Here is a 20,980-nt window from a genome sequence, read left to right as displayed (position 1 = left end):
CCCCACAGCCATGGGGCCCGAGTGTGCAGCAGGAGGCCACTGGAGCCCCACGCCTCCATCTTCCCCCTCCCACTTTGCTCCCCTCCCGGCTGCCTCAATTGGTGGTGGGGCAGCAGCAGAGGAGACGGAGGTCACGAAGAACGTCCGGTGCCCCGAAGGGTGGGAGTCGGGGCGGGAGAGCCCCTGGTGATGCTTGTCCCTCACACCTGGGACGGGTGGATGGCGATCCGGGGGGAACGCATTACAGCACCCACATGGGCCATCACACGGCAGCCCGGCTCCGCGCGCCTTCCATCGCAGACGGGTCAGAAGGAGAGAAGGCTGGCCCTGCGCGGCTGCTCTGCCCCACTGCCTCTAGGGGTGAGGGCTGGACGGCTTCTTGGTGGCGCTCAGCTGTGCCTCTCTGGTCCCAAGCAGAAGAGGTAGGGGGTCTCCTAGAGGCAGGACCCTGCCCCAATTCAGGGGCTCCACTATGATGGGGCTGAGAGACACTGGGTGGGGGCCCCTAAGAGCCCTTTGCGCCCCCCCAACCCACAGAAGGGCTCATGAGGCCAATTAATTCAGAGCATGATTGCGTTTACTCAGTACAAAGCGAAGAGAGTCGACTGCTTTACCCTGCAGGCCCCCTCCCCAAAAGCGGGCTGAGGGTCCCTGCGCAGCCCCTCCCTCAATAAATAGCATCCGCCTGCTGCCCTGGGAGGAGTCAGTCCATGTTGAGAGAAGGGCAGAGAAGAGTAGGGGTCCGCTGTCTTGCATCAGCCATCACCCAGTGGGTGGGCAGGTGGGGGCAATGCTGGCACTGGGGGGCCGGACTGCTCAAGTCCCAAGGAAGAGCTTCCCGTAGAATTTGTTCATCTGCTCCAGGAAGATGAAGGTCAGGACGGTGTGGGGGCCCAGGCGGGCGTAGTAGGGAGTGAAGCCTTTCCAGAGGCTGAAGAAGCCCTCGTGGCGGACGACCTTTGCCAGCACGTCCTGAAAGGAGGAAGGAGAGGGGAGAAGACCCCCCACACACAGGTCATGAGCTTGCTTGGAATCCCCAACAATCCCCCTCCCAACCCCAGCTGGGCAGATTACCTGCAGTGACTGGGCACATCTGGCCTGGACACCCAACAAACACCCACATTTCTGGACTTTGCTTCTCCCCAAGGCCTGCTAAAGTCCAGCAACACCCCCCCCACTGCCCTGGCCAGCTTGCACAAGCAGACCCCTCCCCCACAGCAGCTGCATCACCCTCCCCCCATGGCCTCCCCTAGCTTATCTGGATGTTGCCTCGATCCAGGCTGTGCAGGTCTTCTCCAGCAGAGAGAGACCAGCCTGGCAAGGCTCTGGCGGAGTGCCTGAAGCCGACCCAGGGGCCCTGCGGCGAAAGGCAGCTGGCCCTGACCGCCCGCCCAGCTGGGGAATGTCCCCAAGAGGCCAGGGCTGCAGATGGAATGGGAGGGCAATGGACGGGGGGGGATGGGATGGTTGGCACCGTCTGGGGCAGGAGTAGCCGCCTGCCCTTCTGTCTGAGTTTGTTCCCCAGGTTTTGATCCAAACTTTTGAGAGCTGTTTCTGGGGGGGGGGGGGGGGGGGTGTTCCTCTTCTTTATTTATTATTTATTCATTCCGCAATATTTATGATGCTGTCCAATTCCAGAGGACCCCCTTCCTCTCTCTCCTTCTCTCGCCCAGTTGAAGGGCAGGACTGCAGCTGCTTCTATCCCAGGCAGAGACCCACTTGGGGGGCTGCGTGGGCCAGTGGGAGCGCACTCACCAGTCCGTTCCGGTACTCGGGCTTCCCGTCGATCATCCGCATGTTCTGGATCCTGCAGAAAAGCGGAGGGGGGGGACGCAGAGCCAGCCCTGCCCGGTCAGGAGGGGCGAGCGGAGGATTCCCAGGGGCCCATTGCTCAGTTTTAAGAAGCGGGTGCAGCTCGATTACTCTGGGGAGGGGGACACCTCCCACCCCCCCACTTCATGAGGTGGACCTGCCCACTCACGCAAGACGCCCCTGGAGAGGCCCACCTGGTCTTGGCAATGTCCACGGGCATGGAGGCCGCTGTGGTCACCAGCCCACTAATCATGCTGGCACAGAAGTGGCACAGGATGTTGTCTTGGAAGTAGCCTGGAGCGGAGGCAGAGGGGTGGGTGGGGGGCTGTTCCTGCTGAACCCACAGAGCCCCCCCCTCAAAGGGCTCCCCCCCCGAAGGCCTCTCCCACCTACCTGAGTCCATGAGGAACTGCTTGGACTGGGAGTAGGAGGCCAGCTGGGCTGCGTTGACGACCACCGCCCGGGCCATAGTGGGTACACACCCCTAGGGCAGAGGAGAGAGGGAGGGAGGGGGCAGGGGAGGCAGTGCCGGGACCCCCGTGGCCCACCTTCCTGGGGGACGGGACAGTTGGGGGAGGGGCTTCCACAGGAGGGGAGGAAGCAGGCGGGCAGGACCCCCAAGGAGCCCCCGTCCCCCAGCCCCTCCTACCCTCCAGAGCGTGGGGATGCCTTCCTCGCGGGTGATCCGCAGCAGGGCGTTGAAGACGTTGCTGTAGCCGCGGCGCTGCTCTGGGGGCAGCCTGTGCAAGAGAGAGGGAGTGAGGGGGAGGTGATGCCCCCACTTCCCCTTCGGATACTCCCCCCTGCCCCTCCACAGCCCCTGGACGCACCTGCCATCGGCGGTCATGCGGATGAGGGCCACCTCAGCGGGGGTGCCCACAAAGGCCCCGGTGGCGCCGGCCGTCATGCCGATGAGCGCCTTGAGGAGGAAGCCAGGGGGGGTCCCGTCAGCGCCCGTCAGCCGTTCAAAGAGGACCGTGTAGATGCCCAGCCGGGTGGTCGTGTAGGTGGCCTGGCGGAGAAGCCCAGCTGAGAGCCTGCAGGGGGGGAGCAGCCATGAGACCCTCGACCCCCTCCCCCCTTCGACTCCCTCCCCCTTTGACCCCCTCCCCTAACTCCCTCCCCCCTTTGACCCCCTCCCCCCCTCGACCCCCTCCCCCCCTTTGACTCCCTCCCCCCCTCGACTCCCTTCCCCCCTTCGACCCCCTCCCCCCGCTACCCACCCGGTGTAGATGCCGCGCAGCCCCTCCTGGCGCACGATGCTCCCGACGGCGTGCAGGCTGGTCTTGTACTCGCGCGTCTTGGCGCCCTCGCCGCTCAGCTGCATCCGGTTCTTCACCAGGTCCAGCGGCTGCACGAACACCGTGGCCGCCATCCTGCGGAGGGGGGGGGGGGAGAGAGGGGGGGTCGCACCGGGCGTGGAGGGGGGCTGCTCCCCCTCCCCCTGTGCCCTCCCCCTCCGGAGCGCTCACCCGGCCAGGCCGCCGAAGAGGAACTTGACCGACTTGGGCGACGTCTTCGGCTTCCCCGCACTGCCCGCCATACCGGCTCCCCTGCCGCCGCCGCCGCCGCCGGGATCAAGGTGACTCGGGCCGGGGTGCGCGCGCAGCGGAGGGGTCGCGCGGAGGATTGTGGGCGTCGTAGTCCGGGCTGCCGCCAGTGGAGGGGCGGGGCCCGTCGGAGTGCGGAAATACGGGGCGGGACTACAGGGCCCAGCACCCCCCGCGCCCGAGTCGGAGTGCCGCCCCTCCCCTCGCCGCCTCTCGCGAGAGCGCCGCGTCTTCCCGGAGCGCCCAGGGCTTGTAAACAGAGTCGGTGGGCGGCGGACGCCCCTTCGGGAAGGTGAGAGGGGGGGCGGGCGGAGGAGGGGGGGATCAGCGCCTCCTCGGCCACCGTCCACCCCATGTCGCCCCCCCCGCGCTGCCCTCTTTGTTTGGGGCTGCCAGGGGCGGGGCGGAGGAGCCCAGTGGGGAGGGGGCGCCTGGTGTGCGTGGGGGTCCCAGGCCGGAGGGGGTCTACTCAGCTTTCCCCAGCCTGTGTGTTCGTGGGGGGGCAGGGGAAGGGCCCCCAAAGCCCTCTCCCCAAAGAGGGGCGAAGTGAGATGCTGGAAGGGGGCAGGTGAGGGAAAGGAAGGGGGTCCTAGGTGGGAGGTGGGGAAGAGAGAGGGAGGGAGGGAGGCTCTCTTCCACGCCAGCAAAGAGCCTCCCCCGGGCATGGAGGGCAAAGCCCCCAGTGGGGTGCCAAGGGGGGAGGCAGGATGCCAAAGGGAGGGGGCCTGGGTGATGGGGGGCGAGGGGCTTCGGACGGGGGGGGGCTGACTCAGCAGAATGTCCCCCCCCCCACCCCGAGCCCTGATTGACCAATGTTTTCAAGAGATTTGCTGGGAAATCCGGAGGGGATCCAGTGGATCCAGAGGATGATGGGAGGGGGAGGGGCGAGGGTGGGGCACCGCCAGGATAGAAGGGGAAGAGGAGCCCCCCCCCCAAGGACCATGGGCTGCACCCCCTCCAGGAAGAAGGCTGGGGGAAGGAGAAGGGGGTTGTGCAGCCTCCCTCCGCTCTCGGCCTCCCCTGCCCCAACACACGGGGGGGGGGGCACGCTGGCTCTCCTGTGACTTGTGGGCTTCGACTCCCGGAATTCCTCAGCCAATCAGGGCAGCTCGGGAATTCTGGGAGTCAAAGTCCACAAGTCACAGAAGAGCCAGCGTGGCCTAAGCCTGGACTTAACAATGGGCCTGAATGCGGATTGGCTGCTGTCATGACTGTGCGAGGAGGTCGTTAAGTGAGAGAAGGCAGGCCGGGTTCTATATGGGCCAACAAAGACCGCAGTGGCTGCCCATTGGTTTCCGGACACAATTCAAAGCGTTGCTGATGACCTATAAAGCCCTGCGTGGCATCGGGCCAGAATAACTGCAGGACCTCCTCCTGCCGCACAAATCCCCACGACCGGTCAGGCCCCACAGAGTCGGCCTTCTCCAGGTCCCATCAGCCAGGCAATGTCGCTTGGTGGCAGGGCCCCGGGGAAGGGCCTTCTCTGTGGGGGGCCCAGCCCTCTGGAATCAGCTCCCCCCAAAGATTCGCACTACCCCCACCCTCCTCGCCTCCCGCAAGAGTCATAAGACTCATTTACGTCACCAGGCATGGGGCCATTAGATCAAGCCCCCCCCCCCCACTTACTAAATGTGATAAGTGGTTGTGAAGGAATTGGCTGACTAATTAAATTGGGATTTTAGTTCGTAATATTTTAATTAGTTAGATTTGTTGTTGCATTGTTCATATTGTATCTTGTGGCATGCAAATCTAAATAATAATAATAATAATAATAATAATAATAATAATAATAATAATAATTGGACACACAAGGAATTTGTCTTCAGGTGCTCTCAGTATCCGTAAAAGAAAAGAGACATTTGTCAGGAATAGAATAGGAACAGAACAGAATAGAATGAATGGAGAATAGAAAATACAGTAGAATAAAATAGAATTCTTTTATTGGCCAAGTGTGATTGGACACACAATGGATTTGTCTTGGTGCAGATGCTCTCGGTGGACATAAAAGGAAAGAGACATTGGTCAAGAATCAGGAGGTCCAACACTTAACGATGGTCACAGGGCACAAACAGGGAATCCAACCATATCAGGAACCCGCAATGGACCGCACTGAAGCTGGCCATGGTTGTGCACGATTGGGGGGGGGGGGGGGGGTTCCTCCTTTGACCCGGCTGCCCTGCAAAGCCCTTCTCGCCCCCTTGTCTGGTGCCCAGGACTCTGCTGCCTGACCCCTTGGGAACTGGTCAGAAGGGAGGACGTGTTTAGCAGGGACGAGACTGATCCTGACTCTTGCAGGACGGGTGGTCATGCAGCCTAGTGAGAAGAGGGGAGCAATTTGGGTGGGGGGCACCCCATAGGGTCCTTTGGACCTTTGGCTCCAGACCAGGCAGCCACTGCTTCAGGGTGGAGCCTTTGCCTGGGCCCATGGGAACGGTGGGTGGGGATGGGGGAGACGGGTTGGACCCCCGAAGGAAGCTCTGCTAACGAGGGGTCTCCAGAATCAGGGTGAGTAGCTGGGAGGAATGGACATAATTATTATTACTTATTTATTTATTTATTCAGGGCGGCTTACAACATGTTAGCAATCACACTTTTTAAAAACAGAGCCGGCGTAGTGGACCGGTCCATCTTGGAAGGATGGAAGGCTGAGTCAACGTTGAGCTGGTGATGAGATTTGAACCGCTGACCTGCAGATCTAGCAGTCAGCTTTAGTGGCCGGCAGTACTGCACTCCACCTGCTGCGCCATCCCGGCTCAATAACAATAATAATAACAACAACAACAGTTGGAAGGGACCTTGGAGGTCTTCTAGTCCAACCCCCTGCTTAGGCAGGAGACTCTCTACTACTTCAGACAGATGGTGATCCAACATCTTCTTTAAAACTGATCAATTGTTCTGACTGTCAGGAAATTTCTCCTTAGTTACAAGTTGCTTCTCTCCTTGTTTAGTTTCCATCCATTGCTTCTTGTTCTGCCCTCAGGTGCTTTGGAGAATAGCTTGACTCCTTCTTTGGGGCAACCCCTGAGAGATATTGGAAGGCTGCTATCATGTCTCCCCTGGTCCTTCTTTGCATTAAACTAAACATAAACCCTGCAACTGTTTGTCACACGTTTTAGCCTCCAGTCCCCTAGTCCTCTTTGTGGCTCTTCTCTGCACTCTTTATAGAGTCTCAACATCCTTTTTGTATTGTGGTGACCACAGCCTAGAACTGTGTGGGCTTTTTGGCAGCTGCTGCACACGGCTGGCTCCTATCTCAATGGTCGTCCACTAGGACCCCAAGGTCCCTCTCACGGTTACTCCTGTGAGCAAGGTACCACCTGTGCTCTACCCGTGTGTCTTGGCTTTTCATGCCTAAACGTAGAACCTGACTTTTTTTCACCACTGAATTTCAGCCATTGCTCAAATTTGTCAAGATCCTTCTGTGTATTGATCCCGTCTTCTGGAGTGTTGGCTATTCTTGCCAGTTTGGTGTCACCTGGTTCCCCATCTATCCCTTGTCCAAGTCCTTGATGAAGATGTTGAAGAGCCTTGGTGGAGTCCACTGCAGCTCCACTGGGCGCCAGGCGTTGAGTGCAGTTATTTATTCATTTATTTTATTGTTCATGCCGCCCTTCTCCTTAGACTCAGGGCGGCTCACAACATGTTAGCAACAGCACTTTTTAACAGCCACCATATTGCCCCCCCCCCACACACACAATCCGGGTCCTCATTTTACCCACCTCCGAAGGATGGAAGGCTGAGTCAACCTTGAGCCAGGGGTGAGATTTGAACCGCTGACCTGCAGATCAACAGTCAGCTTCAGTGGCCGGCAGCACTGCACTCGTTAGCCAGTTGTGAATCCATTTGGAGGTGTCGCTGTCCTTTATCTAGAAGCAGGTGATAGTCCACTTTGTCAAAAGCCTTACTGAAGTTGAAGTAAAGCACGTCGACAGCCGCCCCCTGGTCCACTATGGAAGCCAATTGACCGTATCTGCATCTGCACCCCCACCCCCACCCCGGAGTGACTGGAGCAGTCAAGACGTGTGGTGTAGTTGCCTGCCGCCCCCCCAACCCTTCCCTCCCTCAACCGGGTTGGTGCTGGTTGCCTGGAACTTCGGTGTGCCCCCGGCATGCCATAGCTTGAATGCCAGGCTCTGCTGCCCGTGTGGGCTGCGGGAGGCCAAGGGTCGGCCTGGGGGGCGTGTGTCGATCATCTTTGTGAGTTCACTCGGACGAGGAGGCAGGGCGCAGGCAGTAGCTGCCTAGCAGGACAAGCTGCTAGTCCCTGGTGGGGCTCAGGGCCCGGCTGGTCTGGCAGCCACCTGCCTGGGGCCCCTTTGCCTGACGGGCTCTGCCCCCCATTCTCCTAGAAGCTCCAGCTGCCCCCAAGCTGCCTCAGGATGCAACCCAGGCACCCCCTGCCAGCTGCTGCTGCCCTCCTCCTGCCCGTCTGTCTGCTGTGGGATCTGCCAGTCGCAAAAGGCTACATCCAAGCGGTGAGACCCCCCCCCCCCAATTGAGAACAGCCTGGGGTTTCGGGTGGGTCGGTTGAGCCTCCCTCATTTTCTTGCCCTTTCCTGAAGAGCTGGCCTCCGCCACTAGAGGGCGCTTGGATCACAGCGAGGCCCTTGCAGGGCTCCACTGGTAAGATGGCCTCCCAGGGAGGCTGGTTTCAGCCGGCGGGATGCCCGACGAAGGGCTGGCTAGTGCTCAGAGCTGCAGTTTGGGAGAGGGGAGGGGAGGGGAGCATCTAAAGATTGACTGCTGAAGGGGTGAGGAAGGGTGACTGGACTCTGACCCCCACCCCGGCCTGGCCGCCCCCTTCATGCACTCCTCCCTCCTCAGGTGTCAGACCACAATACCAGTATGGAGTTTTCTGACCTGCCAGCCATTTTTGGCTACCCGCTGCCCCGGGAAGGACTTGTGGTGAGTATCTACCTGGGCAGCTGTGGAGCCATCCCTCCTCCTGGGCCCCCACCAACTCCCTGCCTCCCTTGCAGGGTCTCCTAGTGGAAGCCCGGCCGGCCAACGCCTGCCTGCCCCTCCAGGTCCCCTCCGTCCAACAGCAGCGTCTTCATCGCCCTTGTCCGACGGTACAACTGCAGCTTTGATGTTAAGGTGAGATGGCTGGTGGGAGGGCAGTGCCATGGGAGGGGGGGCTTCGTGAAAAGAGATCCTGGGGGAGTCACCTCAGCCCCTCCTCTCATGTGTCCCCTGGCAGGTGTACCACGCGCAGAAGGCTGGGTTCCTGGGGGTCATCGTCTACAATGTCGGCTCAGATGACCTGCTGAACATGGTCTGGGAGGACGGTGAGTCGAGGCGGGTGGCCTTGCGCTGGGCCTTCCCCCGGCTCCCCTCTCCCCTGACCACCCATCTTCCTTCCCCAGACCAGCTGCGCAAGCACATCACTGTCCCCTCCGTCTTCACGGGCGAGACAGCGGCCACCTACCTGCGGAGCGCCTTTACCTATGAGAGAGGGTAGGCCCCGCGGCACAGCAGGGAGGCTGTGGGGAGGACTGGGGGCCCTGCAGGAAAGGGGGCCTTGGCGGGGGCTCACCGCGGGGCTCCGACGGCGAAATGTCTTGTGCAGATGCTCAGGGCTGTGTGGTTTGGGGCTTCTGCCCTGCGGGGTGGGGGGGGTGGGTAGCGCTAGGGGTGGGAGGAGCCATTTCAGTTCCTGCCGCTGTGAATCTGCGCAGCCTCTGCTGAGCCCTCGGACCCTTAGCGGAGGAGCTGCCCGCCAGGCCTTTCTGGAGGGCCGTGCGTCATGCAGCCGGGACCCTTTTGTCCGGAAGGGGGGAGGAGGAGGAGGGGATATCTGCCCCCCCAGGGCCTTACGCTTCTGCCCCCCCTTCCTCCACAGGGGCCACGTCGTCCTGATGCCGGAGTTCATTTTCCCGCTGGGCTACTACCTCATCCCCTTCACAGGCGTGGTGGGCGTGGTGATTGCCGTCATGTGCACCATCCTGGTGAGGGCCCACTGCGGGGTGAGGGGGTGGCCCCCTTCAGTTTCTGGATCTTGACTTTGCACAGTCCTGCGCCCAGCGCCACCCCCAGCCCCCCGCCCCCTCCGTCCAGTGCGCAGTCCTGGACTGCAGATTGGCAGGGGGGGCCAGGTTGTGTAGCAAGACAACCTGGGGAGGGGTCCCTGTCAGCTGCTCGTTCCCACAATCGCACATGTGTGTGTGTGTGTGTGTTCATTCATGTGCCCCCCCCTGGCAATAAGGTTCTGGGCAAATCACACCCACTCTGTGTGTGTGTGTGTGTCAGATTGTTCGGTGTGTCCAACATCGGAAGAGGATGCGGAAGGACCGACTGTCCAAGGAGCAGCTGAGAGAGATCCCCCAGCACAAGTACAGGAAAGGTCAGCTGGGGGCTGGGGGGGGGGGAAATAGGGGCTGGCTGACCCCCCACTCCCCTTCTGCACACATGGAATAGATGGGGGAGGGGCTGAAGAGAAAGTCAGCTGACTCAGCCAGAGGGGACAACTCCCCCCATTTGATCCCTTTCTGGCCATGTGCTGCAGACCCCCCCCTCCATTTTCCTTTCAGGCCTGGGGGAGGGACTGGCCCGTTTTGCCCTGGAGGTGGGGCAGAGAGAGGTTGGAGGAAGGGGGATGGATGCCGATGATCGACCCCTCCCCAAATAAGTCTTTGATCTGGCATGGGAGGGGGTTAGGGTTGGGGGGTGGGATGAGTGGCTCCGTGGGGCTTCTCCTGGAGGGTGCCCCCTCCCGTGAGACTCCCTCCCTCCTGCTACCCAGGGAAACAACACCCCCCCCCCGTTGCCTGCTCCGCTCCATCTGCAGCGTTAATACCCCCCTCCCTCCCCGTTCTTCCGGCCGTGGAAAACCCCTGCGCGGATCCCCACGTGCTCCTTTCGGGAAGCGCGCACAGAGGCTGGCGGGGAGGGGGCGCCGGCGTTGGGGTTGCTCGCTGCGTCCGGGATCAAAGGAGGGGCGGCGGGGGGGAGGTCTTCATTCCGGGCCGCCCAGCGCAGCGCAACGCAGCGCAACTTTTGCCTTATAAGGGCCGGGCCGCGCGGCTCTTTGGAGCTCCGCCGACCACTTCCCTCCGCGGGCGCTGCGAGCCGCCCCAACGCCGGCTTCCTGTTTTCGTTCGCGCGCGCCCACGCCCGCCGGGGCTAGGATCGCGCGCACCTCCCCCTCTTGCCCTTGCAGACCCCAGACTCCCCTCGCCCCCTCCAAGGCCTGCGCCCACCCGATGCGTTTGCAGTGGGGAAGAGCCCCTAAATAGCTTGACCCCCATCTTCTCTCCCCCCCCCCCCCCAGGGGACGAGTATGACGTCTGCGCCATCTGCCTGGAAGACTACGAGGACGGGGACCGGCTGCGAATCCTGCCGTGCTCGCACGGTGAGCCCAAAAGGGGGCGGCTGGTCCCGTGCCCGGGGGGGGGGGGCCGGAGGAAAATCGAGGGGAGGGGCCTGAGCCTGGACCCCCGTGTCCCCCTCTAGCCTACCACTGCAAGTGCGTGGACCCCTGGCTGACCCAGACCCGGAAGACCTGCCCGGTTTGCAAGCAGCGCGTCGTCCGTTCCCCGGAGGATTCGGACTCGGAGGAAGGGGAGGGGGCCGCCCATAACCAGGCCGCGGGACAGGAGGAGGAGGAGGAGGAGGAAGAGGATTCGGAGCGGACCCCCTTGTTGCGCCCCTCGCCCAGCACGGCCGCGCCCCCCCCCTGCTTCGGCAGCATGGCCCCCTCCAGCCCACGGGGGCTCCTGGCTGAGGGTGTAGAGGAGCCGGCCCCCAGCCCCCCCTCGCACGGCCGGCTGCTGGTCTAGCCACCGCCCCCCCCACCCCGGTCGCCAGACGAGCCCCCCTCCTCAAAGAAAGAGGCCTTTGGCACTAGGCAACTTTGCAGGCCCAGGTCCTTGGCACGTGTCACAGCCCCCCCACCCTCCCCCCCACAGAAAGAGGGAGGGGTCTTCACAGGAGAGGCAGTAGACTGGTGGGCCGGCTCCTCTTTCCCAGCTCTGCAAGTGCCCTGGGCATCAGGCTGCCCCTATTTGGGCTGCTCCTCCAGCTGGCATTCTTGGGGGGGGGGGGGGGGGTTTGACACAATCCAGGCCCCCGTTTTCTGGGTTCCCTGCCAAGCAGGAGGGTCCGAGGCAGCCTCCAAAGGACCTGGGTGAGGGGCAGGCGCCCCGATCCCACTCCCTCCGTCTGCCCACTCCTCTGGCATTGGTGCCAAATGGTTTTACCCTGGGGGGGGAGCAGCCCTTCGGGTAACGGGGTGAGAATTGCCCTGCCCCCAGATCTCCCCTGGCTGCTTCCGAAGGGGGGGGGGGCTTTACTTTCAGCCACTTCCAGCTGATTGGGCAGGTTGTGCCAACGGGCAGCGGTGAGGCTGGGGGCAAAGGAAGGAGCAGGGCCCCTCCAGTCAACCAATAAAAATTAAAATTTATCTCCTGTTGCATCTGTTTTTTCTTAGCAAAACCCACCAAAATGAAAGCGGTATGAGTGAATTTGGGAGGAAAGAGCCCCTCCCTCCCTCCAAGTGTGGGTGGGCGGGTGCCAATGGTGATGGGAGGGGGGCATGTGTCCACACACCTGGCTGCGTGTTTGGGGGAAGAGGGGCTGCAAGGGGGCTCAATCCCAGCCAAAGACCTCATCCGCCCGGCTCCTTTGAACTGACCACAGAGAGTGACCCGTTCCGCAGCCAGCTCCCCCATTGTCTACCGGAACAAGCAGGCTTCTGTGCCAGCCACCAGGGCCTCGCCATTGTTTTCGGCCCAGGGGGATGGAGACCCAGGGGAGGGGGGGCGGGTAACGACGCTGGCCACGTTCACAGAGAAAACTGCCCCGTGACATAGAATTTCAATTCATTTTATTTTTTTCTTGTTGCAATATAGTTTTCTTCGTCAAAAAAGCTACACCTTGTAACAACCAGAAAATTTGGCAGCAGTAAGGATTCGTGGTAGAAAAAAAAATGGCAAAAAAACAAAAAAAGAGAAATTTGTAGGGAGGGGGGCTTGGGGGCAGAGTGGGGGCATTAGAAAAAAAACGGGGGGGAGGGGGGGCTGTGAGTGAGCAGGAGAAGTCGGAATAAGCGGCGATCGGTCGTGGGCCGGGGGGGGGTTGGTCCCGCAGCAGCCAAGGCTGGTTGCCCAGGGCGGTCGCCACCGTCTTGGGACATCCTCACACCGTTCCATCAGTAGTACCACAGATGGGACCAGCAGGGCCGGGTCAATACTGCGACCGCCGCAAGTGGTTGGCCATCTCGTAACACTTCTTGTTGATGCAGCCGCCGTGGATGCCCTCTTTGCCCATGACGAGCACGATTGCTGTCCGAGGGGGGAGACAGAGAGAAGCGGTCAGTGGCAATGCCAGGCGAGGAAGAGATGGCAAGAGAGTCATCCCTCTCCCCCCCCCCCCCCACGCGCAGGAAGTCTGCTGCCAAATATGGCTTGGGGAGGGGTCAGCATTGCACAGGAAGATTGGAGCCCTGCCATTTAGGGACCTAGACGTGGAGGACAAGAGTGTAGCATTGGTTTAACTAGTCAGGGGAAAGTAATGGTGGCAGAGGGGCTGACTGGCCACAGCGCATTGGAGGGTCTGGAAAGTCCATGCTCCTGTGAACACCCCCAGAGGGTGCTGGCCCAGATTGATGGCCCTTCTGGGCTGCATTGAGCCACAGCTGTCCCTGCGCAACACCCCCCAAAAGCCCCTCGCAGCTGTGGGCAGGGAAGGAATGTGGGCCCCTCCCATGGTGGCCACCCAGCCAGCAGCTGCTGCGGCCTGCCTGACTCACTCTTGTTGGTCATGGCGGCAGTGATGTTGTAGGTGGGGGCTCCGCCGGTGCTCTTGGTCCGCAGGTCCATGGTGCTCTCGCCGTCCATGTGGAGGCTGTCCCGGATGACGGAACACTTCTGCCCGCCCAGCGTCAGCCCGTTGACGAAGAGGTTGCTGCGGTCCTTTCCCACCAGCACGCTCACTTCCGCGGGCTGCAGGCAGGAGGGAAACGGTCAACTGTGGCTCCAGCCTCCTCCGGCCAAGGTGGCCCCACCGACTTCCTCAGCTGGGCCCCAAAGTACCAGAGGCTGAGACTGGGCTCCGGAGGCCCCAAGACCCCCCTTGTGGCCCCACCACCTGCTAGGCCACCCTCCCTCTGCCCGGATTGAGGAGCTGCTCCCCAGGGGTCAAGGGCTGGCCTGCAAGTGGCCTCGGGCGGAAGTGCCAGGCCAAGGCTGACATGGAGCCGCCCAGGGAAGGCCAAGCAGGCGGGAAACAGAGAAAGGGCTGGAAAGTCCCCAAGTGGTGGCAGCTGGACTCCCAGAGTGGACCTCTATGGCCTCACACCCACCTGGAGCTTTGCCTGTCTGAACCCTCGGCCCCCCGGCCCTCCCCTCCCCGCTGCAAGGCCCGGAAGTGGGGGACGCGGGGCTTCCGGCCCTTCCCGCCTCCTGCTCGGAAGGAGACCCCTGCAGGGGCCGAGACTTGGCCCGCGGGCGGAGACAGCGCGGGGCCGGAAAGTCCGCCATGCCGCGGCCAGAGGCCCCCACCCCGAGCTCTCCCGCGCCGCCGCCCCCCCCTGCCCCCCCCTGCCCGGAAGGAGGAGGCCCCCCCGCACGGGGCGAGCCCGGGAGGGAAGGTGCCCACGAGGCGGCGGGCGGACTTCCGGGGAGGGAGCCGCTTCCACGGCCTCGCTCCTTCCCGCCCCCCAGGCCCTCCCCTCCCGTCCGAGCCGCCCGGGGGCCAAAGCAGGAACCGCCCTCGGGGAGCGAGCCCGGCTTCGGGGGCGGGAGGGGCGGAAAGTCCCCACGCGGCGGCGGCGAGCCTCTTCCGTGGCCTTCCCCGCCCCGGGGCCCTGGGAGACCCCCCCGCCCCGCCGGAGCTCCGGAACCGGCCGAGAAGCGGAGGCCGCGGCGCTTCCGGCCCCCCCGCCGCCCCCTCCCCCGGCCGCCCCCGTCCTGTCCGTGGGGCCAAGCGGGCCCAGCCAAGGCGTCCGGCCGGAAGCGTGGAGCCGAGGCCCGCGTGCTCCCCGGGGGGGCGGGCGCCCGGAGAGACCCCCAGCAGGGCCCCCTGCCCTCCCCCTCCGCGCCGGGGGACGTGGCACCGGGGCGGGGCGCAAGGGCGGCGGCGCTCACCGTGATGCCGGCGAAGGTCTTTCCCGGGGCGGCGGCCCAGACGGCGGGCGCGTCCTTGTAGCCCACGATGGCCGCGTCCTGGCAGGTGTTGTCGGCCATCAGGCTGTCGATGTAGCAGCTCCAGCCGCTCATGGCCGCAGCGTTCGGGGCGGGCGCGACGTCTGGGGCGGCCGAGCACGGAGGGAGGCGAGGCGGAGCTTTCCCGGCGGGCGGAGGCGGCGGGGGAAGCGGCAGCTCGGGCGCGGACTCCGCCGAGGACTGGAGCAGCAGCCAGCCGAGCGCCCGAGGAGCCGGAGGAAAGGGGAGGGGGAGGAGGAAGCGGGAGGGGCGTGGCCGCGCAGGCGCTCCTCCCCTCCAGTCCTGGGGGGGGAGGGGGCGCGAAGCGGGAGGGGCCGTCGGTCCTCCGCGCACTGCCTGCCCGGAGGGCTCTGGGGGGCTTCTGGGGAGGGGGAGAGGCAGGGTCAGAACTGGGTTTCTCAAGGGACGCCCGGCGGAACAGTCGGAGGGGACCTTGCCGGTCATCTAGTCCAACCCTCCCCTTCCCCCGCCCAAGCAGGGGACCCTTCGCTTGCCTCTGCCTAGGATAGAACTCGCAACCTCTCGAGCTCCACCTCTAAGCGGCCTCACGTTGCACGCAGAGGCATCCGGAGGCTAAGGGGGGGGGGGGAGTTTTGGCCCTGCAAAGTTTCCCCTTTTCTGTCTAGGGGGTGGGAGGGGGGGCAACGCCAGAGCCTCCCCACCGGGGGACTCATGAGGGGGCAGGGCATCCCTTTCTGGTGTGATCCCCCCCTCCCTGGCACAGCCCCACTTACAGCTGCCCCCTCCACCTTCTTTTGGGGGGAGCTGAGAAGCAAGGCTCGGTGGGGGTGGTGGAGAACCCCCTCCCCAGCATGGGAAAGACTCACTCTGACTGCCACACAGGTTTAGTGCGCCTTGTGGCCCACTCTGCTCACGTGGGTGGGTGGGTGGGCTTCTGCAGGACCCTCTTACCAGGTGCCCCACTTCATTCTCAGAGATGGCCAGGCCGGCCCCCTCCTCGCCCCCCTCAACTGCAGCCCAGCCTTCGGGGTGGGTGGGTTCTGAGCCGGTTTCTTTTCAACCACGTAACATCATCACTGGTGATAAAACCTTTGAAGAGTGTTCGGAAACTCCAGATCGTGCAGAATGCAGCTGTGAGAGCAGTCATGGGCTTCCCAAGGTATGCCCATGTCACACCAACACTCCGCAGTCTGCACTGGTTGCCGATCAGTTTCTGGTCACAATTCAAAGTCTTGGTTATGACCTATAAAGCCCTTCACGGCATCGGACCAGAATATCTCCGGGCCCACCTTCTGCCGCACAAATCCCAGTGACCGGTTCGGTCCCACAGAGTTGGCCTTCTCCGGGTCCCATCAACTAAACAATGCTGTTTGGCGGGACCCAGGGGAAGAGCCTTCTCTGTGGTGGCCCGGGCCCTCTGGAACCAGCTCCCCCCAGATATCAGAGTTGCCTCCACCCTCCTTGCCTTTCGCAAGCTCCTTAAAACCCACCTCTGTCATCAGGCATGGGGGAATTGACATGTCCCCTTCCCCCGAGGCTTATAGAGTTTATACATGGTGTGCTTGTATGTATGATTGGTCTCTTAAATTGGGGTTTTTTAGATTATTTTTAATATTAGATTTGTTATCATTGTCTTTTCATTGTTGTTAGCTGCCCCAAGTCTTCGGAGAGGGGCGGCATACAAATCTAATCTAATTAATTAATTAATTAAACTTACTAACTAACTAACCTAGTTGGGTAATGAGACGTCTATGATAAAAAAGGAACCCGGCTAAGAGGTCACCAGGGATCCCCTGAATTCACCCCTGAGCCACGTATATTCCTCCTTGCTCTCAACGCTGCAAGATCCTCAACTGGAGATTGATCCTGGCTTAATTAAGCCAGGATTGAACCTGTCTTGGGGGGAGGCTGCAGTGCAGCCAGGCCTGTATGAGAAGGGGCTTTTGTGCCCCTCCGGCAAGAAGGTTGTGACCTGTGGTTTGCAGCCCCTGAGGGCGCAGACTCTCCTGGCGCCCACCCTCCCCATGAAGTAGGCCCTGTGGCCTTTTTCCACCCGGTTTCTGGAAACGAGCGAGCGACGTTCACTGAATGTTGCCTCCGAGATCAGAAACCGCAAGCTGCTTGCATCAGCCGCTCTGAGTCGGAGGCTCACTTCCGCTCAGCCGCCTGGATTCCGAGGCAGCGTTTCAAAATGTCAAACAGCCCCAATGGGGGCGAAAGTGGAAACGCCCCCCCCCCCTGCGGGTACCACCCCCATCCACTGATGCCCCTTTGCCCTTAAACGGACTGCAGAGACGGGCATGGGGGCTGTTGGCAGGCAGGCCCCATTGTTGACCGACAGCCCCATTAGTGTGTGGACTGCCTGGGTTCGAATCCAGATGTTTGGTGGGGGGGGGGGGTGCACCCAAATCTCAAGGAGGCCAGGAAGTGGATTGGGGCCTGGGGGCATAAGGGGAGTCCTCAACTCAGCTGCAAACTGTGGCCTCCTAGCAATGGGGGGAGGGAGAGGGGGCAAGGGCCAAGATGTCACAATGGGGACTAGCACCATGGGGAGCAGACTTAATCCTGGGAGGGTCCACGTGGAGGTCTTGAGGGCTGCCAAAAAGGGAAAGAAGAAGAAGAAGAAGAGCGGAGTAGCTGAGGACCACAAAGCCCAGCAGGTGAGTTTCGCAAGGCACATGGGACAGAGCCTCAGAAGCCCCCCCCCAAGGAACAGGAACAAATCCCCAGGTTAGCGGGGGGGCCCCAGGGCACTTCCTTCTGCAAACCGCCAGACCTGACTCACGCAGGAACTTTTGACATGCCTGTGGTCGGCTTTGCTTAGAAGCACCGTGGTAGGTAGGGGGCTGGCACCGAGGCACGGGCCTTGAGTCTTTAGAGGCACGTGGAGCGGCCCCCACCCCGGGAGGAACAATGGCAGCCAGCAGCCTTCGGAGCAGCGGAAAAGTGGGAAGAACAAAAACGAGGGCAAACAGCAGCTCCAAGCAGGAAGCATCAACTCAATGTTCTCCCCCCCCCACTGTGTCCCCAGCCCCGGATTTGAAACAAAGTGTGAAACTTGGTCATGAAACTTAAGTTTCCTTAGAGAACAGGGCAAGTGGTAGGTAGGTAGGTAGATATAGAGAGGGAGGTAGGTAGGTATAGGTAGGTAGATGTAGGTAGGTAGGTAGATATGGGTAGGTAGATAGGTAGATATAGGTAGGTAGGTAGGTAGATATAGATAGGTAGGTAGGTAGATATAGAAAGGTAGGTAGGTAGATATAGGTAGGTAGATATAGAGAGGTAGGTAGGTAGATATGGGTAGGTAGATAGGTAGATATAGGTAGGTAGGTAGGTAGATATAGATAGGTAGGTAGGTAGATATAGAAAGGTAGGTAGGTAGGTATAGGTAGGTAGATATAGAGAGGTAGGTAGGTAGATATAGGTAGGTAGGTAGATGTAGGTAGGCAGGTAGGTAGATGTAGGTAGGTAGGTAGATATAGGTAGGTAGGTAGATATAGGTAGGTATGTAGGTATATATAGGTAGGGTAGGTAGGTAGATATAGAGAGGTAGGTAGGTAGATATAGAGAGGTAGGTAGGTAGATATAGAGAGGTAGGTAGGTAGATAGATATAGAGAGGTAGGTAGGTAGGTAGATATAGAGAGGTAGGTAGGTAGATATAGAGAGGTAGGTAGGTAGGTAGATATAGAGAGGTAGGTAGGTAGATATAGATAGGTAGGTAGGTAGATGTAGGTAGGTAGGTAGGTAGATATAGGTAGGTAGGTAGATAGATATAGGTAGGTAGATAGGTAGATATAGGTAGGTAGGTAGATATAGAGAGAAATAGGTAGGTAGGTAGGTAGGTAGATATAGAGAGATAGGTAGGTAGGTAGATATAGATAGGTAGGTAGGTAGATATAGAGAGATAGGTAGTTAGGTAGATTAGGTAGGTAGGTAGGTAGATATAGAGAGAAATGGGTAGGTAGGTAGATATAGGTAGGTAGGTAGATATAGGTAGGTAGGTAGATATAGATAGATAGGTAGGTAGATATAGGTAGGTAGGTAGGTAGATATAGATAGGTAGGTAGGTAGGTAGATATAGATAGGTAGGTAGGTAGATATAGGTAGGTAGGTAGGTAGATATAGATATGTAGGTAGATATGTAGGTACATATAGATAGGTAGGTAGGTAGATATAGGTAGGTAGGTAGATATAGAGAGAAATAGGTAGGTAGGTAGATATAGAGAGATAGATAGGTAGGTAGATATAGAGAGATAGGTAGGTAGTTAGGTAGATTAGATAGGTAGGTAGATAGGTAGGTAGATATAGAGAGGTGGGTAGGTAGATTAGGTAGGTAGGTAGGTAGATATAGAGAGATGGATAGATGGATAGATGGAGGGAGGGAGGGAGAGATATATAGATATGGAGATAGGTCGGTAGGTAGGTAGAGTAGAGTAGAGTAGAGTAGAATAGGATTCTTTATTGGCCAAGTGTGATTGGACACACAAAGGATTTGTCTTGGTGCAGATGCTCTCAGTGGACATAAAAGAAAAAGAGACATTTGTCAAGAATCATGTGGTACAACACTTAATGATTGTCATAGGGGTCAAATAATCAATATTAATAAAAATCTTAGGATACAAGCAACAAGTGACAGTCGTACAGTCCTAAGTGGGAGGAAAAGGATGATAGGAATGATGAGAAAAACTACTGGAAATAGAAGTGCAGATTTAGTAAAAAGTCTGACAGTGTTGAGGGAATTATTTGTTTAGCAGAGTGATGGCATTCGGGAGAAAACTCTTGTGTCTGGTTGTCTTGGTGTGTAGGGCTCTGCAGCGACGTTTTGAGGGTGGGAGTTGAAGCAGTTTGTGTCCAGGATGCGAAGGGTCAGTCAATGTTTTCACAGCCTTCTTTTTGATTCTACAGTCTACAGGTCCTCAGTGGGAGGCAGGTGGGCAGCCATTGTTTCTTCTGCAGTTCTGGGTCGGTCCTGGTGGGTTGCAGCACAAACCAGACAGTGATTCAGGTGCAGATGACGGACTCAATGATTCCTCTGTAGAAATGGATCAGCAGCTCCTGGGGCAGTTTGAGCTTCCTGAGCTAGCGCAGATGTTTTTGATGTTAGGGGACCATTTTAGGTCTTGAGATATGATAGAACCTAGAAATTTGAAGGTCTCTACTGTTGATACTGTGTTACATAGAAACATAGAAGACTGACGGCAGAAAAAGACCTCACGGTCCATCTAGTCTGCCCTTATACTATTTCTTGTATTTTATCTTAGGATATATGTTTATCCCAGGCATGTTTCAATTCAGTTACTGTGGATTTACCAACCATGTCTGCTGGAAGTTTGTTCCAAGCATCTATGACTCTTTCAGTCAAATAATATTTTCTCTTGTTGCTTTTGATCTTTCCCCCAACTAACTTCAGATTGTGTCCCCTTGTTCTTGTGTTCACTTTCCTATTAAAAACACTTCCCTCCTGAGCCTTATTTAACCCTTTAACATATTTAAATGTTTCGATCATGTCCCCCCTTTTCCTTCTGTCCTCCAGACTCTACAGATTGAGTTCATGAAGTCTTTCCTGATACGTTTTATGCTTCAGACCTTCCACCATTCTTGTAGCCCGTCTTTGGACACGTTCAATTTTGTCAATATCTTTTTGTAGGTGAGGTCTCCAGAACTGAACACAGGATTCCAAATGTGGTCTCACCAGCGCTCTATACAGCAGGATCACAATCTCCCTCTTCCTGCTTGTTATACCTCTAGCTATGCAGCCAAGCATCCTACTTGCTTTCCCTACCGCCTGACTGCACTGTTCACCCATTTTGAGACTGTCAGAAATCACTACCCCTAAATCCTTGTCTTCTGAAGTTTTTGCTGACACAGAACTGCCAATGCAATACTCAGATTGAGGATTCCTTTTCCCCAAGTGCATTATTTGACATTTGGAAACATTAAACTGCAGTTTCCATTGCTTTGACCATTTATCTAGTAAATAGTAGCGTTGTCTAGTATTGTGAGAGGTGGAAGGGTGGAAGGGTTTCTCCTAAAGTCTACCACCATTTCTATGGTTTTGAGAGTGTGTTCAGGTTCTAGATTGTTCGGGTCACACCACAAGGATAGTTGTTCAACCTCTCATCTGTATGCGGATTCATCGTTGTCTCGAATGAGTCCAATCACTGTTGTATCACCTGCAAACTTCATTAGTTTAACAGATGGACCGTTTGAGATGCAGTCATTAGTGTATAGAGAGAAGAGAAGTGGTGAGAGTACACAGCCTTGGGGGGCACCTGTGCTAATTGTACGTGTATCTGATGTGATTTTTCCTAGCTTCACCTGCTGCTTCCTGTCTGTGATCCACTTACAAGTGTGTTCAGGTACTACTAGCTGATTTAGTTTGGTTAAGAGAATGTCCGGTACGATGGTATTGAATGCTGAACTGGAGTCTACAAAGAGGACCCTAGTGTAGGTCATTGGAGATTCACAAGATGTTGAAGGATGTAGTGTAGAGC

The 20,980-nt window shown here is 58.8% G+C and overlaps 3 protein-coding genes across 3 annotated transcripts; 1 reads left to right on the top strand and 2 right to left on the bottom strand.

Annotated features, from left to right (window-relative positions):
• Positions 1-559: 559 nt before the first annotated feature.
• Positions 560-3,465, bottom strand: SLC25A11 (solute carrier family 25 member 11). Its single transcript, XM_070767326.1, has 8 exons — positions 3,285-3,465; positions 3,036-3,188; positions 2,643-2,849; positions 2,462-2,552; positions 2,206-2,296; positions 2,007-2,106; positions 1,756-1,807; positions 560-972 (listed from the first exon to the last, which is right to left on the bottom strand). Exons 1-8 carry the CDS (start codon positions 3,353-3,355, stop codon positions 817-819), a joined length of 921 nt encoding a protein of 306 aa, XP_070623427.1. The 5' UTR covers positions 3,356-3,465; the 3' UTR covers positions 560-816.
• A 99-nt stretch (positions 3,466-3,564) lies between these two features.
• On the top strand, positions 3,565-11,763 carry RNF167 (ring finger protein 167). The gene is given in 11 exon segments (XM_070729139.1): positions 3,565-3,654; positions 7,712-7,837; positions 8,187-8,267; positions 8,342-8,389; positions 8,391-8,459; positions 8,563-8,650; positions 8,729-8,819; positions 9,205-9,310; positions 9,612-9,705; positions 10,633-10,713; positions 10,815-11,763. Coding segments are annotated over 10 exon segments (1,080 nt in total). The 5' UTR covers positions 3,565-3,654; positions 7,712-7,741; the 3' UTR covers positions 11,141-11,763.
• Positions 11,764-12,169: 406 nt separating this feature from the next.
• PFN1 (profilin 1) lies at positions 12,170-14,754 on the bottom strand. The gene is made up of 3 exons (XM_070729140.1): positions 14,447-14,754; positions 13,111-13,303; positions 12,170-12,643 (listed from the first exon to the last, which is right to left on the bottom strand). The coding sequence occupies exons 1-3, from the start codon at positions 14,576-14,578 to the stop codon at positions 12,546-12,548; spliced, it is 423 nt and encodes a 140-aa protein (XP_070585241.1). The 5' UTR covers positions 14,579-14,754; the 3' UTR covers positions 12,170-12,545.
• Positions 14,755-20,980: the final 6,226 nt, after the last annotated feature.

This window comes from Erythrolamprus reginae, chromosome Z, assembly GCF_031021105.1.
Source record: "Erythrolamprus reginae isolate rEryReg1 chromosome Z, rEryReg1.hap1, whole genome shotgun sequence".
Taxonomy (NCBI): domain Eukaryota; kingdom Metazoa; phylum Chordata; class Lepidosauria; order Squamata; family Dipsadidae; genus Erythrolamprus; species Erythrolamprus reginae.
This window is presented reverse-complemented; position numbering and strand designations above follow the sequence as displayed.